Source organism: Tachyglossus aculeatus, chromosome 24, assembly GCF_015852505.1.
Source record: "Tachyglossus aculeatus isolate mTacAcu1 chromosome 24, mTacAcu1.pri, whole genome shotgun sequence".
NCBI lineage: Eukaryota > Metazoa > Chordata > Mammalia > Monotremata > Tachyglossidae > Tachyglossus > Tachyglossus aculeatus.
In genome coordinates this window covers 25,801,580-25,817,548 of record NC_052089.1, presented here as the reverse complement: position 1 = coordinate 25,817,548, position 15,969 = coordinate 25,801,580, and the positions used below count along the sequence as shown (strand labels likewise).

Sequence of the window (15,969 nt, the reverse complement as noted above, 5' to 3'; positions counted from 1 at the left end):
TGTCTACCATCCTCCCGTGCAAAGAAAATGAAAACCATACGGAGCACAGGTTCGACCCCATCCGACTGCGCTCGCCTTCACTTGGCCATGAGGGTCTCTTTCCCAGAAGCGAGCTCAATCTTCCCACACAAACACACCCCTTCCCTTTCAAACGAGCCCAGAGCACAAATCCCAAGTCCACACCAAAAGGGTTTTATGTTCCTTTCACGACAATGTGGTACTCTACTATCCTCAACAAGCAAAATGCTCTCAGTGTCTGGGGGTTTGAGGGGGGCACGGAATCATGCTTCCTGAGGGTCTATGGGTCATTTCTCTCTCAGTTTCCCTCTGGGGTCAACAGAACGATGAGAAATCAAAACTGAAATTAGAAAATCAGCTACAGTAAACTCCCACTGCGTGATCCAAAGGTGACCCACCCCTGACTTCCAAAGTAACCTGAGGACTCCCTGCCCTCTGACCAAGAAGCAGGGTGGCCTCGTGGAAAGAGCACGAGCCTGCGAGTCAGTGGACCTGGCTTCTAACCCCAGCTCCGCCCCGTGTTTGCTGTGTGACCCTGGGAAAGTCACTTCACCTCTCTGGGCCTCAGTTCCCTCGTCTGAAAAATGGGGATTCAATACCTGCCCTCCCTCCGATTTAGACTGGGAGTCCCGGGTCGGATTTTGATTAATAATAATGACGGCATTTATTAAGCGCTTATTATGTGCAAAGCACTGTTCCAAGCACTGGATTACCTCCCCCTCTAGGCTGGAAATGCGTGTGGTCAGGGAACGGACTCTGTCGTATTATACTCTTCCAAGCGCTCAGTACAGCACTCTGCACCCAGGAAGCGCTCAACCCCATGCTGAAAATGCACTACAGTCACCTGAAAGTGATGCTTTCAGAAATCCAACCTACAGCTCACCTCCACACTCCGGACATCAGAAATGTGAATACTGACCGCCCAAACTACTGTGCTCTCCCCCGTGTTTGATCCAGTTTACTGAAAACAAGGGATACTACGCCCATCAAACCTGTATCTGAAAAGACCATGACTTAAGACACAATTAATCCCTTTTGTTCTTCTCCCCCCTCAGCAATTACCCTCACAAGCATTAATTCCTTTGATGTAACAGTGACTTGGGCTTGTCTACCCATTAAGTTTTCCACCCCACCACACACAGGGGAAACCGGGTGGCGGGATTTCTGATCGGACAGTCCAGCCTACCAACTGGCCCACATGTCATCCAGGGCCTCAGTTAGGCAAGAGATTTGATTCCCAAGAGGAAATGGCACAAGCCCCCTGGAAATCTGGGATAAACGGAATCGTCCCCCTTCAACCGGCGGGGAATCCCCCGATCAGCACCAAGAGGCGTCTCGCAAGCCGCGTCACGTAAGGACATGAGCCGGGCCCCACCAGGTCCGTCGGATGGACCCTCCCACCAAGTCAAGCGTTACGTCTCCGCCGGCGGCCCCCGGATACGCTTGGGGAAGCGGGGTGACGGCTGGCCTCCCGGACACGCGACCCCGCCGCTAGGAATTAATTTCACTCTGTTCTCTGGTAACCCATTTTGGATCTATTTGTCAATCGATCCCAACCCTTCCCGCGCCTATCGACGGCTTCAGTCCATTCGGCTTCCTGGGGGAAATCCGTTCCACCTGCTCCTTTACAGCCCCACTGAGCCATCTTGGCAAAGGGGGAATTGGTGAACAACCACCATTCCCGCCCCGTCGACGGCACCTGATTGAAACAGGAGCCAGGCTACATCTTAGGAAAATGATATTGCGGCAGCGTGGTCTGGTGGAAAGATCACGGAGTCAGAGTACTTGGGTCCTGATCCCGGCTCTGCCAAATGCTCGCTGTGTGACTTTGGGTAAGTCACTTAGTAATAATAATAATGGCATTTATTAAGCGCTTGCTATGTGCAAAGCACTGTTCTAAGCGCTGGGGAGGTTACAAGGTGATCAGGTTGTCCCACAGAGGGCTCACAGTCGTAACCCCCATTTTACAGATGAGGGAGCTGAGGCCCAGAGAAGTTAAGTGACTTGCCCAAAGTCACACAGCTGACAATTGGCGGAGCCGGGATTTGAACCCGTGACCTCTGATTCCAAAACCCCGCACTCTTTCCACTAAGCCACACTGCTTCTCATCACTTCACTCCTTTTATCCCTCCCACTTAGATTACAGGAACCATGTAGGACAGAGATCCACACAGGACAGGGTCTGTGCCCAATCCAATTCACTTGTATCTACCCCAGCCTTAGAAGAGCCTTATTTTACTGGTACATATTTACTAGTCTATTTATTTTGTTAATATGTTTTGTTTTGTCATCTGTCTCCCCCTTCTAGACTGTGCGCCCGCTGTTGGGTAGGGACCGTCTATGTTGCCAACTTGTACTTCCCAAGCACTTAGTACAGTGCTCTGCACTCAGTAAGCGCTCAATAAATACAATTGAATGAATGAATGAAGGAGTGTCTGACATATAGCAAGAGCTTAAACACCATTAAAAAAAAAAAAAACCCAACATATTGGAAACTCACTGGCGTACAGAGTGAGAAGGCCCCATTTTCTAAATAGCCTGGCTTAATGCCACCCTAATCTGGTGAACTCCTCACCTCATCTGTGGCGTCCAACTGAGTGGAACTTGCCTAAATCCTTAATGTTGTCTTTGAGACCGGCCGGTGACTGATTGGAGCCTCCAGCTTCCTGTTTTCCTGCTCTCTCCAGGCTGAGCACCCAGGGAAACTTTCCCTTGGGAGGGACACAAATTAATACCAAACAGTACCACATGACGGAGGAGTTATCCACCCACGGCCTGAAGACGGGCTGATGTGCTTCCTGCGGCTGTGAAGGTTGGAGGTTCATTCATTCATTCAATCATATTTACTGAGTGCTTACTGTGTGCAGACCACTGTACTAAGCGCTTGGGAAGTACAAGTTGAGCCGAAGGGGGAGGAATAAGGGGTCCGACCAGGCAGGAGGGGGCACCTGGGAGACCAGAGTGTGAAAACTCTTTTAGACTGTGAGCCCACTGTTGGGTAGGGACTGTATATGTTGCCAACTTGGACTTCCCAAGCGCTTAGTACAGTGCTCTGCACACAGTAAGCGCTCAATAAATACGATTGATGATGATGAAAACAGCAGCCCTCTCCACATCTGCGACCATTCCAGAAGGAAGAGTCGGAGGCCGGACTTCTGTTTCGATCGGCTATCCTTGGTCCGGGAGAGTCAGCGGGCCGGTAGTCGGGGACCGGGACTCACCTGTGGCCACGGGCTCTGTGACGTTGGCTCACTGCCACCCCACCGGCCTAGCTCATGCCTGTGGGGCCCCAGGGAAGGTGAGAGGTGAGGGACCAGTGCCGCCCCACCCTGTTCCCCTGGCAGGGAGCCCGCGCCAAGCTCCAGACATCCACTATCACAACCTGGGTCTCAACACCTCCAGAAAAAGAACTCCGGTCAAGTGGGTGTGAAAACTGGGATGCCCTCGGGGCTAGCGTAAATCTTTTGATTTTTTTGTGCCTGAGTTTCAGTATTTACAAAAAGCTGCCCTCCTGTACAGTGAAAACCGGAGTCGGGCTCGGGCTCAGGCAAGTTGGGGAAAGGGGCCGGATTCCTGTCTCTTTGCATAGACTGAGCCCCTTCCTTCCTCTCCCCATCTTATCTCCTTCCCTTCCCCACAGCACCTGTATATATATTTGTACATATTTATTACCCTGTTTATTTATTTATTTTACTTGTACATATCTATTCTATTTATTTTATTTTGTTTCTATGTTTGCTTTTGTTCTCTGCCTCCCCCTTTTAGACTGTGAGCCCACTGTTGGGTAGGGACTGTCTCTATATGTTGCCAATTTGTACTTCCCAAGCGCTTAGTACAGTGCTCTGCACATAGTAAGCGCTCAATAAATACGATTGATGATGATGATGATGAAAACATAATAAAATGCCATGTACACAAACCCTCTCCCCTCCCCCTCCCCCCATAATCACCAGGGGCAGAACAGGTGCCAATACAACTGGGCATGTGGGACAGAATCTCTCTCCCCTTCTGCTCTCAGCCTAATAATAATAATAGTTATAGTACTTGTTAAGCGCTTACTATGTGCCAAGCACAGATCTAAGCAGTTGCGTAGATACAAGCTAATCGGGTCGGACACCATCATCATCATCATCAATCGTATTTATTGAGCGCTTACTGTGTGCAGAGCACTGGACTAAGCGCTTGGGAAGTACAAGTTGGCAACATAAAGAGACAGTCCCTACCCAACAGTGGGCTCACAGTCTAAAAGGGGGAGACAGAGAACAAAACCAAACATTCTAACAAAATAAAATAAATAGAATAGATATGTACAAGTAAAATAGAGTAATAAATATGTACAAACATATATACATATATACAGGTACACAGTCCCTGTCCCACATGGGGCTCACACTCGTAAATCCCATTTTAAAGATGAGGTAACTGAAGCCCAATGAAGTGGAGTGACTTGCCCTAGATCACACAGCAGACACGTGGCGGAGCCGGAATTAGAACCCAGGTCCTTCAGACTCGCTGGCCCGTGCTCTATCCGCGAGGCCTTGCTGTGTGGTCTTGGGCAAGTCACTTCACTTCTCTGTGCCTCAATTAACTCGTCTGTAAAATGGAGAATTTAGACTGTGAACTCCATGCGGGACAGGAACCTCATCGGCTTGTAACTATCCCAGCACTTAGAACAGCGCCTGGCACATAGTAAGCGCTTAACAAATACAGACTAGACTGTGAGCTCGTGGTGGGCAGGACTGTGTCTGTTTGTTGTCCTGTCCCAAGCGCTTAGCAGAGTGCTTCGCACACAGTAAGCGCTCAATCAATGCGACTGAATGATTTAAAAAAAATTGGCAGAGAGATTTAGAATTCAGGTCCTCTGGACTTAAGTTCGTTGTGGGCAGGGAATTTGTTGATTGTTATACTGTACTCTCCCAAGCCCTTAGTACAGTGCTCTGCACACAGTAAGCGCTCAATAAATACGATTGACTGACTTCTTCCATCACAGTCCCCTAGGCTGTAAATTTGTCATGTTCAGGGAACCTGTCTACCAACTGTTATACTGTCTTCTCCGGAGCGCTTAGTACAGTCTCTGCATGTAGTAAGGGCTCAATAAATACCAATGAAAGATTGAAAGGAACTGCCCAGAAGCAATACGGCTTAGTGGGCACAGCATGGGCTCTGCCACATTTCTGCTGTGAGACCTTGGATAAGTCATTTAACTTCTCTGTGCCTCAGTTCCCTCATCTGTAAAATGGGGGTTGAGACTGTGAGCCCCTCTCATCCTCTCCCGACTGGATTACTGCATCAGCCTCCTCTCTGCTCTCCCATCCTCCTGTCTCTCCCCACTTCAGTCTTGATTGAGACTGAAGCCCCCTTTTTTCCTCTCCTCCCCATTCCCCCTTCTGCCCTACCTCCTTCCCCTCCCCCAGCAAGTGTATATATTTGTACGGATTTACTACTCTATTTATTTTACTTGTACATATTTACTTTTTTTTTAATTTTGTTAATGATGTACATATAGCTATAATTCTATTTGTTCTGACCATTTTGACATCTGTCTACGTTTTTTGTTTTGTTGTCTGTCTCCCCCTTCTAGACTGTGAACCCGTTGTCGGGTAGAGACCGTCTCTATGTGTTGCCGACTTGTACTTCCCAAGCGCTTAGTACAGTGCTCTGCACACAGTAAGCGCTCAATAAATACGATTGAATGAATGAGCAGGGACTGTGTCCAACCCAGTTTGCTTGTATCCAGCCTAGCACAAAGTAAGCACTTAAAAAATACCACAAGTATTATTATTAGGAACAGTTCTCCCATCAAAAGTCTAACCAGGTCCTATAGCAGGAGTGGAGTTTTAGCTATGATTCCAACCCCACTTTGGTCTCCCTGATGTGACAGGAAGAGCCATCGGGATTTATTCATTCATTCATTCAATCGTATGTATTGAGCGCTTACTGTGTGCAGAGCACTGTACTAAGCGCTTGGGAAGTACAAGTTGGCAACATATAGAGACGGTACCTACCCAACAGCGGGCTCACAGTCTTGAAGGGGGAGACAGACAACAAAACAATGCATATTAACAAAATAAAATAAATAGAATACGTACAAATAAAATAGAGTAATAAATACATATAAACATACATACAGATATATTCATTCAATCATATTTATTGAGTGCTTACTGTGTGCAGGGCACTGTACTAAGTGCTTGGGAAGTACAAGTTGGCAACATATAGAGACTGTCCCTACCCAACAACGGGCTCACAGTCTAGAAGGGGGAGACAGACAACAAAACAAAACATATGGACAGGTGTCAAGTTGTCAGAACAACTAGAATTAAAGCCAGATGCACATCATTCATTCATTCACTCAACTGTATTTATTGAGTGCTTACTGTGTGCAGAGCACTGTACTAAGCGCTTGGGAAGTACAAGTTGGCAACATATAAAGACGGTACCTACCCAACAGCGGGCTCACAGTCTTGAAGGGGGAGACAGACAACAAAACAATGCATATTAACAAAATAAAATAAATAGAATACGTACAAATAAAATAGAGTAATAAATACATATAAACATACATACAGATATATTCATTCAATCATATTTATTGAGTGCTTACTGTGTGCAGGGCACTGTACTAAGTGCTTGGGAAGTACAAGTTGGCAACATATAGAGACTGTCCCTACCCAACAACGGGCTCACAGTCTAGAAGGGGGAGACAGACAACAAAACAAAACATATGGACAGGTGTCAAGTTGTCAGAACAACTAGAATTAAAGCCAGATGCACATCATTCATTCATTCACTCAACTGTATTTATTGAGTGCTTACTGTGTGCAGAGCACTGTACTAAGCGCTTGGGAAGTACAAGTTGGCAACATATAAAGACGGTACCTACCCAACAGCGGGCTCACAGTCTTGAAGGGGGAGACAGACAACAAAACAAAGCATATTAACAAAATAAAATAAATAGAATATGTACAAATAAAATAGAGTAATAAATACGTATAAACATATATACAGATATACTCATTCAATCATATTTATTGAGTGCTTACTGTGTGCAGGGCACTGTACTAAGAGCTTGGGAAGTACAACTTGGCAACATCTAGAGACGGTCCCTACCCAACAACGGGCTCACAGTCTACAAGGGGGAGACAGACAACAAAACAAAACATGTGGACAGGCGTCATGTCATCAGAATAAATAGAAGTAAAGCTAGATGCACATCATTAACAAAATAAATAGAATCGTAAATATGTACAAGCAAATCTCCTGCAGGCTACAAATCGGTGCCACACTTGGCTTGGCATACACGGCCCGGGGAGTCAGAAGGTCATGGGTTCTAATCCCGACTCCGCCGCTCGTCTGCCATGCGACTTTGGGCGAGTCACTTTACTTCTCCGAGCCTCAGTTCCCTCATCTGTAAAATGGGAATTGCGACTGCGAGCCCCTCGTGGGAGAGGGACTGTGTCCAACATGATTTACTTGTATTCCCCTGATTTACTTGTACCGTGTCTGGCACGTAGCAAGCACTTAAATACCACAATTATTATTAATATTATTATGAGGTCCTCTGACTTCAGAAAAAGCCAAAGCCCTTTGCCTCCCAACCCTTCCCAGCGGAGGGTGGGGGGGTGAGCGAGGAGAGAAGAGAAGAGAATGGGTCCCAGATATTCTCGATGCCACTATGCAGCACAGTCTCAAGCTGATTAAGCATCACATTGTGAGAACACAAAGGCGGCACTACAATGAACTGAATGAGCGGGGCCAGATGGGCCTGGGCCCCAACCCCCTGACTCTATCCATACTGTCCGCAAAGGCTCACCGACTGGACGAAGAATAATAATTACGATTCACAGGAAATGCAACATGATGACCGGCGCTAGGAATATATTTTGTCAAAGGGCAGCTCGGAAATCACAAGGCAAATCACGCGGATGGTTCAGCTTTCCGGTAAAAGGGAGTCGATGCACTGCACCAGCCTTTTTCTGAAACGTGCACTCCAGCTAGCAATCTGAGGATAGTACTCTAAGTGTACGTGGGATGGGTGTGCTATTAAAAAGCAAACAAAACGCACCCCACCCTTCACCAAAACAAATTAACCCTGGTTCCAAAGTCAAGCGTAATCAAGATGTCACCAAACGGCATGGAATTTGTCATTCCCATTACTATGTGGGAGAAATTGATGACAGTTCAAAGTCTGATCGCTTATGGCTGGACTATAACTCTGTCAAGGCCTAGGAATCAGTCTTCCCTGTGATCCACAGAGCTTCCCATGATCTCCACCAGTAGCCCTGCTCCACTTCCTGACACCCCCGCCACCACGCAAGCCACTCTGCACAAGCCAGTCTAATCACAGCCCTGTTTTTCCTGATTTTTCCTTCACGTGCCCAAAAGCCAAACTCCCATTTTTTCCCAAGGTGTGCGGCTCATCGGGGTTCCCGGGCCCAGGGTGGGGAGGAGGGGGACCTTCAGAACACAAAAAGGGACAAAATGATGGAGACCACGGCCAAGTGGACAGAGAACAAGACGGCTAAACCACTGCAGAAGAAGGAAGAGATCTTCAATGAGAGGAAAGGAAAAGGAACCAGGAAAAAGGAGGAAAAGTCACAGCCTCTATCTAAACCGGACAAAGACCCATCCTTGGGCTGGTTTTATATAAAGTATTGCGGTTGAAAAGGATCTGGAGTTCTAGGAAAGGGACAGCCCTTGTATCGAATCCACCTCGACATGAAACACCCATCACTAACCAGAGTCAGTGTTTACTAGGCTCTGGTTTCTGTCAACGGACGAAATATCAGCGCTTTTAAACCTTTCCAAAACATGGGTTAAAAAATATTTGCACTGAAAGCAGAAGGGAGCTTAAAGGACTTCGGCTGGGCTTCAGAAGTCAAAAATGGAGCAAAAATGAGAAGCAGCGGGACTCAGCCGAAAGAGCTCGGGCCTGCGAGTCAAAAGGACCTGGGTTCTAATAACGGCTCTGCCATCCGTCTGCAGCGTGACCTTTGGCAAGTTACTTCACTGGGCCTCGGTTACCTCATTTGCAAAATGGGAATTAAGAGTGAACCCCATGTGGGTCAGGGATCTACCCCAGTGCTTAGAACAGTGTTCAGCACATACTAAGTGCTTAAGCAGTACCATAATTGATGTGTCCAGAGAGGTCAGACAATGCTCCTTGTGACCAGACCTCCTTCTTTCACCAGTTTTGCATCCCAGTCTTTCACAAACAGGTAGGGGACAGGGCTCACTGGGCATCAAGAGGACTTTGTGAGGGTAATGGAAAGGCCTTTCAAATCAGAGAAGCACGATCCTAATCTGAACCATCTCCCCTGGAATCCCTACCATCAGTGACTGCCTCCTGAAGCACTTCCATTCATGACCCAGGTGACAATGGACAATGGGCCCCTCCTCCCCTGGATCCTTCCTCTTTCCCAGAGGTCTGACTGACCCAAAAAGCTGATTATTCCGAGGGAAGCCCAAAGAATCAGCCTCTTTGCTTCCATGGCCAGCAAGTGGAGGTAATGGCCCAGCCCAACACCTTAGCACCCTCCTTTGGAACAACTTCTCAAAGGAGTTCTTCCAAACCTCTAAGTGAGGTTAAGCCGTGGCACTGCAGTAATAAATGATGATGATGATGGCAATTGTTAAGCACACACTACATGCCAGTCACTGTACTAGGTCCCTGGCACAACAGGTAGCCCCCTAAATTCCTCTGGGCATGCTAACATTTCCTCATCAAAGTTAACAGGGACCACTTTGCTGGGGTGGATGGCAGTGAAAATTGGGGCGGGGAATCCCAAAGTGTCCAGAGGGGCCCTCATGCCACTGAAAATATTCCAGGAAAGCTGGGGACCCAACGGGTCTCCCAGAGGTCATCCAGCAGTGAAGCTTGAGAGGACCTTTGTGGTAACTGCGGGGAAGGAGGGGAAAAAAAAATAATAATGGCATTTATTAAGCGCTTACTATCTGCAAAGCACTGTTCTAAGGACTGGGGAGGTTACAAGGTGATCAGGTTGCCCCACGGCGGGCTTACGGTCTTAATCTCAGGTAGGGGACATGGAAAGCCTTTCCGTGGAAAGAGCCCGGGCTTTGGAGTCAGAGGTCACGGGTTCAAACCCCGGCTCTGCCACTTAGCTGTGTGACTTTGGGCAAGTCACTTAACTTCTCTGGGCCTCAGTTACCTCATCTGTAAAACGGGGATGAAGACAGAGCCCCACGTGGGACAACACGATCACCTTGTATTCCCCCCAGCGCTTAGAACAGTGCTTTGCACATAGCAAGTGCTTAAAAAATATCATTATTATTATTATTATCCCCATTTTACAGATGAGGTAACTGAGGCCCAGAGAAGTTGCGACTTGTCCAAAGTCACACAGCTGACAATTGGCGGAGCCGGGATTTGAACCCATGACCTCTGACTCCAAAGCCCGGGCTCTTTCCAGTGAACCACGCTGCTTCTCCTATCTTCCCCCTCTCCAGGGAAGGCTCAGGGGGATGGTCTCAAATGCCTCAATTCGGCTCTGGAGCCAAGCACGGGGGCAGAAAGGGTCCCGGCTGATGCTAGAGCCCACCTGGCAGCGGGGTGGAGGGGGCTCAAAATGAACGGCTGCATCCACCACCTCCGGCCCCCCAAATCATCATCAATCGTATTTATTGAGCGCTTACTGTGTGCAGAGCACTGTACTAAGCGCTTGGGAAGTCCAAGTGGGCAACATATAGAGACAGTCCCTACCCAACAGTGGGCTCACAGTCGCCAGAGCCAGCCCACCCAAGCCACCCCTTGGACTCTGGTTTGAAGCAGAGCCAGGATCCGGGCTCTTTTCTCGTCCCTTGCCCCAGAACTTGCTCTGCACAGAAAGGCGTTCAAAAAAATCTCCCAGGCTGACTTGGAGCCTAGTGGGAGCTCTCTTTCCCTTGCCAGATTCCCAGGCGGGGCAAAAGTTTGTCCTTTTCCTCCCCTGGAGCGGGGAGATGGATGGATCTGTCTCTCCTCCACCAAACCTCAGACCTCTTCAGGCGGTCTCCCATGTGAAGTCATCAGTTACTTGCTGGACTGGGGTAATTTCTAGCTTTCCAAGACTTCTAATTATCAACACCCTTTAAACCCATATTGCCGACAGACTAACCACCAAGGAAAATTTTCGATTTTAGGAAGGGGAGGTTCCCCCCCTCTTTTTATCCATCAAGAGTAACAACTTTGCTACTGGCTTCTGTCAAAGGAAAAGATTTCTAAAAGAGGAACCACTGTTTCTTTCCCAGAGGACTGAAGATTTCCACCCATGGCCCTCTCTTTAGATCGCTCTGCCCTAGGTGTTTTGACATTTCTAATACAACCGTCTTCGAATAATAATAATAATGGCATTTGTTAAGCGCTTACTATGTGCAAAGCACTGTTCTAAGCGCTGGGGGAGATACAATGTGATCAAGTTGTCCCACGTGGGGCTCACAGTCTTAATCCCCATTTTTACAGATGAGGTACCTGAGGCTCAGAGAAGTGAAGTGACTTGCCCAAGGTCACACAGCAGACTTGTGGTGGAGCCGGGATTTGAACCCATGACCCCTAAGCCCGCGCTCTTTCCACTGAACCACTCTGCTTCTCCTAGACTTCTTCTTCTAGACTGTGAGCCCGTTGTTGGGTAGGGCCCGTGTCTATATGGTGCCAACTTGTACTTCCCAAGCGCTTAGTACAGTGCTCTGAACACAGTGAGCATTCAATAAATACATCTGAACGAATGAATGAATGAAGATTTCCAATCATGTCCCTCTCTTTAGATCGCTCTGCCCTAGATGTTTTGACATTTCTAATACGACCGTCTTCTAGACTGCGAGCCCGTTGTTGGGTAGGGACCATGTCTATATGTTGCCAACTTGTACCTCCCAAGCGCTTAGTACAGTGCTCCGAACACAGTAAGCGCTCAATAAATATGTCAGAACGAATGAATGAATGAAGATTTCCACCCATGTCCCTCTCTTTAGATCGCTCTGCCCTAGGTGTTTTGACATTTCTAATACAACCGTCTTCTAGACTGTAAGCCCGTTGTTGGGTAGGGACCGTCTCTATATGGTGCCAACTTGTACTTCCCAAACGCTCAGTACAGTGCTCTGCACACGGCAATTGCTCAATAAATACGTCTGAACGAATGAATGAATGAATCGGGAGAATCTTTTTTCTGATTCATCAAGCCCAGGTTTAAGAAAAACAGGTCTCCAGTTACAAGTTCGGGTTGCTCCCGAAAATCGTTTTGGAAAAGTTTAAGCCCACCCATCAAGTTCTGGGTGTAAAAAAAAAAAAAACCAAATCCAACTAGTAGGTGCCCAGATGAAGAGATAAGGCTTTGCGACGCTTGGAAACGGAATTTGGATCCCGTGAGGAATGCCCGGGGCAGCGACGGCAACAATGGAAATTAACATTTCAACAGGAAACGGAGAGGATCATCCCGATTGTGGAAAAAGCCCTTTTGCTAACTTTCAATTCCCAGGTGTTCCAGGCCGCTCCCAAACCCGTTTTAAAGCCCTCCCGGGGGCTGTTCGCTCGCTCCTATTTATTGAGCGCTTATTTTGTGTGTATGTGCGCGCAGGGCACTGTACTAAGCGCTCGGAGTCCGGATTTCTTTCCCGGCCGGTGTGCGGGCGGGGGGGATAATTAGCAGGTCGGGTGAAAAGTGTTTGCAGCCGGCGAAATCATTTGGGCCTTTCCCGGCCCTCGCCCCGCCCTAGGGCGGACTGTACTTCCCGGGCTGTTGGCACAGTGCTTGGCACACAGTAAGCGCTCAATAAATGCGACTGAACGGATTGCAGGCCCGGGGAGGGATTTCCCAGGACACCTGGCTTCTCCTCCTCCTCCTCCTCCCCAGTGGGGTGGGCGCAGAGGGGCGGCTTTGGCCCCGGGGGTCGGGGAAGACCCCTGTAACACCACCAGGGCAGGGCGGTGGAGGGTCCCCGGAGCAGAAAGGTCAGACCCCCCAGCCCCCCCACGCCCCCTCCTCAGCCCTCAACGCCCTATAGGGCTGCCCTCCCTACAGAGCTCCCTCCCTAGAGAGCCCCCTCCTCCGCCTCCAATCGCTCAACCCCTCTCCTTCACCCTGTGGAGCTCCCTCCCTAGAAAGCCCCCTCCTCAGCCCCCAACCCCCTTCCTCCCCCCCACCCCTCTCCCTCCCTCTACAGAGTTCCCTCCCTTGCAGCCCCCTCCTCCTCCCCTTCCTCAGCCCCCAATCCCCTTCCTCAACCCCTCTCCTTCACCTTACGGAGCTCCCTCCCTAGAAAGCCCCCTCCTCGGCCCCCAATCCCCTTGCTCAACCCCTCTCCCTCCCTCTACAGAGAGCCCCCTCCTCAGCCCCCAACCCCCTTCCTCCCCCCCACCCCTCTCCCTCCCTCTACAGAGTTCCCTCCCTTGCAGCCCCCTCCTCCTCCCCTTCCTCAGCCCCCAATCCCCTTCCTCAACCCCTCTCCTTCACCTTACGGAGCTCCCTCCCTAGAAAGCCCCCTCCTCGGCCCCCAATCCCCTTGCTCAACCCCTCTCCCTCCCTCTACAGAGAACCCCCTCCTCAGCCCCCAACCCCCTTGCTCCCCCCCACCCCTCTCCCTCCCTCTACAGAGTTCCCTCCCTTGCAGCCCCCTCTCCCCTTCCTCAACCCGTCCTTCACCCTACAGAGCTCCCTCCCCTAGAGAGCCCCCTCCTCAGCCCCCCAACCCCTCTCCCTCACTAGAGCCCCCTCCTCAACCCCCAATCCCTCTCCCTCCCTGAGTTCCCTCCCTTGCAGCCCCCTCCTCCTCCCCTTCCCCAGCCCCCTCTCCCCTTCCTCAACCCCTGTCCTTCACCTTACAGAGCTCCCTCCCCTAGAGAGCCCCCTCCTCAGCCCCCCCAACCCCTCTCCCTCCCTAGAGCCCCCTCCTCAACCCCCAATCCCTCTCCCTCCCTAACAGAGTTCCCTCCCTTGCAGCCCCCTCCTCCTCAGCCCCCAATCCCCTTCCTCAACCCGTCCTTCACCCTACAGAGCCCCCTCCTCAGCCCCCAACCCCTCTCCCTCCCTAGAGCCCCCTCCCTCCCTAACAGAGCTCCCTCCCTTGCAGCCCCCATCCCCCTCAGCCCCCCACCCCCTCCCTCTATATTCCTCCATGCCAGCCCCCTCCTCCTCCACCCCCAACCCCGTTCCCCCTCCCTCGCAGCCCCCTCCTCAGCCCCCCAGGCCCCTCCCTCCCTACAGAGCTCCCCTCCTTGCAGCCCCCAGCCCCCTCCTCAGCCCCCCACTCCTCTCCCTCCCTTGCAGCCCCCTTCCCCATCCCCCAGCCCTCTCCCTGCCTACAGAGCTCCCTCTCTTGCAGCCCCCTATCCCCCTCAGCCCCCCAGCCCTCTCCCTCCCTATAGAGCTCCCTCCCTCGCAGCCCCCCACCCCCCTCCTCAGCCCCCCACCCTCCCCCACAATGCCCTTCCCCAGCCCCTCCTTCCCCTGCCCTCCCCATTGTTCCCCGGGGGGCTTCTCTCACCGACGAGGCCTCCCAGGAGCGGCAGGAGCAGCAGGGTCAGGGGGCCCCGGGGGCCCAGGGGGCCCATGGCGAGCGGGAGGGCGAGCGACCGTGGGCTCAGGGTGGCCCAGCTTGCAGCCACACCTCAGCCCTCCCTCCCCTCCCCTCCCCTCCCCGGCCCCGCCCCCCTCAGCAGGTGAACTGACGTCACTTCCGCCGGCCTCGCGCTCTCCCCCCCCCCCTCACCAGCCCGATGGGTTGCCATGACGACCGGGGAGGGCGGCACCTCCTCAGCGCCCCCTGTGGGGCGGGGAGGAGGGGCCCGCGGCCCCCTCAGCCTCAGTCACTCACTAATAATAATAATAATGGCATTTGTCCATTCATTCATCCAATCGTATTTATTGAGCGCTTACCTCCTTCCCTTCCCCACAGCACCTGTATATATGGATGTATGTTTGTACCTATTATTTATTTATTTATTTTACTTGTACATATCTATTCTATTTATTTTATTCTGTTAGTATGTTTGGTTTTGTTCTCTGTCTCCCCCTTTTAGACTGGGAGCCCACTGGTGGGTAGGGACCGTCTCTAGATGTTGCCAATTTGTACTTCCCAAGCGCTTAGTACAATCAATCAATCAATCAATCGTATTTATTGAGCGCTTACTATGTGCAGAGCACTGTACTAAGCGCTAGTACAGTGCTCTGCACATAGTAAGCACTCAATAAGTACGATTGATGAGGAGGAGGAGGAGGAGCGCTGTACTAAGCGCTTCGGTAGTCCAAGTTGGCAAGACTGTGAGCCCGCTGTCGGGTAGGGACTGTCTCTAGATGTTGCCAACTTGTACTTCCCAAGCGCTTAGTACAGCGCTCTGCACACAGTAAGCGCTCAATAAATACGATTGATTGATTGATTGATTGAAGTTGTACATATCTATTCTATTTATTTTATTTTGTTAGTATGTTTGGTTTTGTTCTCTGTCTCCGCCTTTTAAACTGTGAGCCCGCTGTTGGGTAGGGACTGTCTCTAGATGTTGCCAACTTATACTTCCCAAGCGCTTAGTACAGCGCTCTGCACACAGTAAGCGCTCAATAAATACGATTGATTGATTGATTGATTGAACTTGTACATATCTATTCTATTTATTTTATTTTGTTAGTATGTTTGGTTTTGTTCTCTGTCTCCCCCTTTCAAACTGTGAGCCCACTGTTGGGTAGGGACTGTCTCTATATGTTGCCAACTTATACTTCCCAAGCGCTTAGTACAGCACTCTGCACACAGTAAGCGCTCAATAAATACGATTGATTGATTGATTGAACTTGTACATATCTATTCTATTTATTTTATTTTGTTAGTATGTTTGGTTTTGTTCTCTGTCTCCCCCTTTTAGACTGTGAGCCCGCTGTTGGGTAGGGACTGTCTCTAGATGTTGCCAACTTGTCCTTCCCAAGCGCTTAGTACAGTGCTCTGCACACAGTAAGCGCTCAATAAATACGATTG

The 15,969-nt window shown here is 50.1% G+C and overlaps 1 protein-coding gene across 2 annotated transcripts in view; it reads right to left on the bottom strand.

The window, feature by feature from the left end:
- CXADR (CXADR Ig-like cell adhesion molecule) overlaps positions 1-14,605 on the bottom strand; it is a 45,534-nt gene extending 30,929 nt beyond the window's left edge. For both annotated transcript variants that reach the window (XM_038766294.1, XM_038766293.1), the window contains exon 1: positions 14,491-14,605. In XM_038766294.1, coding sequence (XP_038622222.1) covers positions 14,491-14,557 — 67 coding nt within the window. In that variant the 5' untranslated portion in view covers positions 14,558-14,605. The remainder of the gene's footprint in view (positions 1-14,490) is intronic.
- Positions 14,606-15,969: the final 1,364 nt, after the last annotated feature.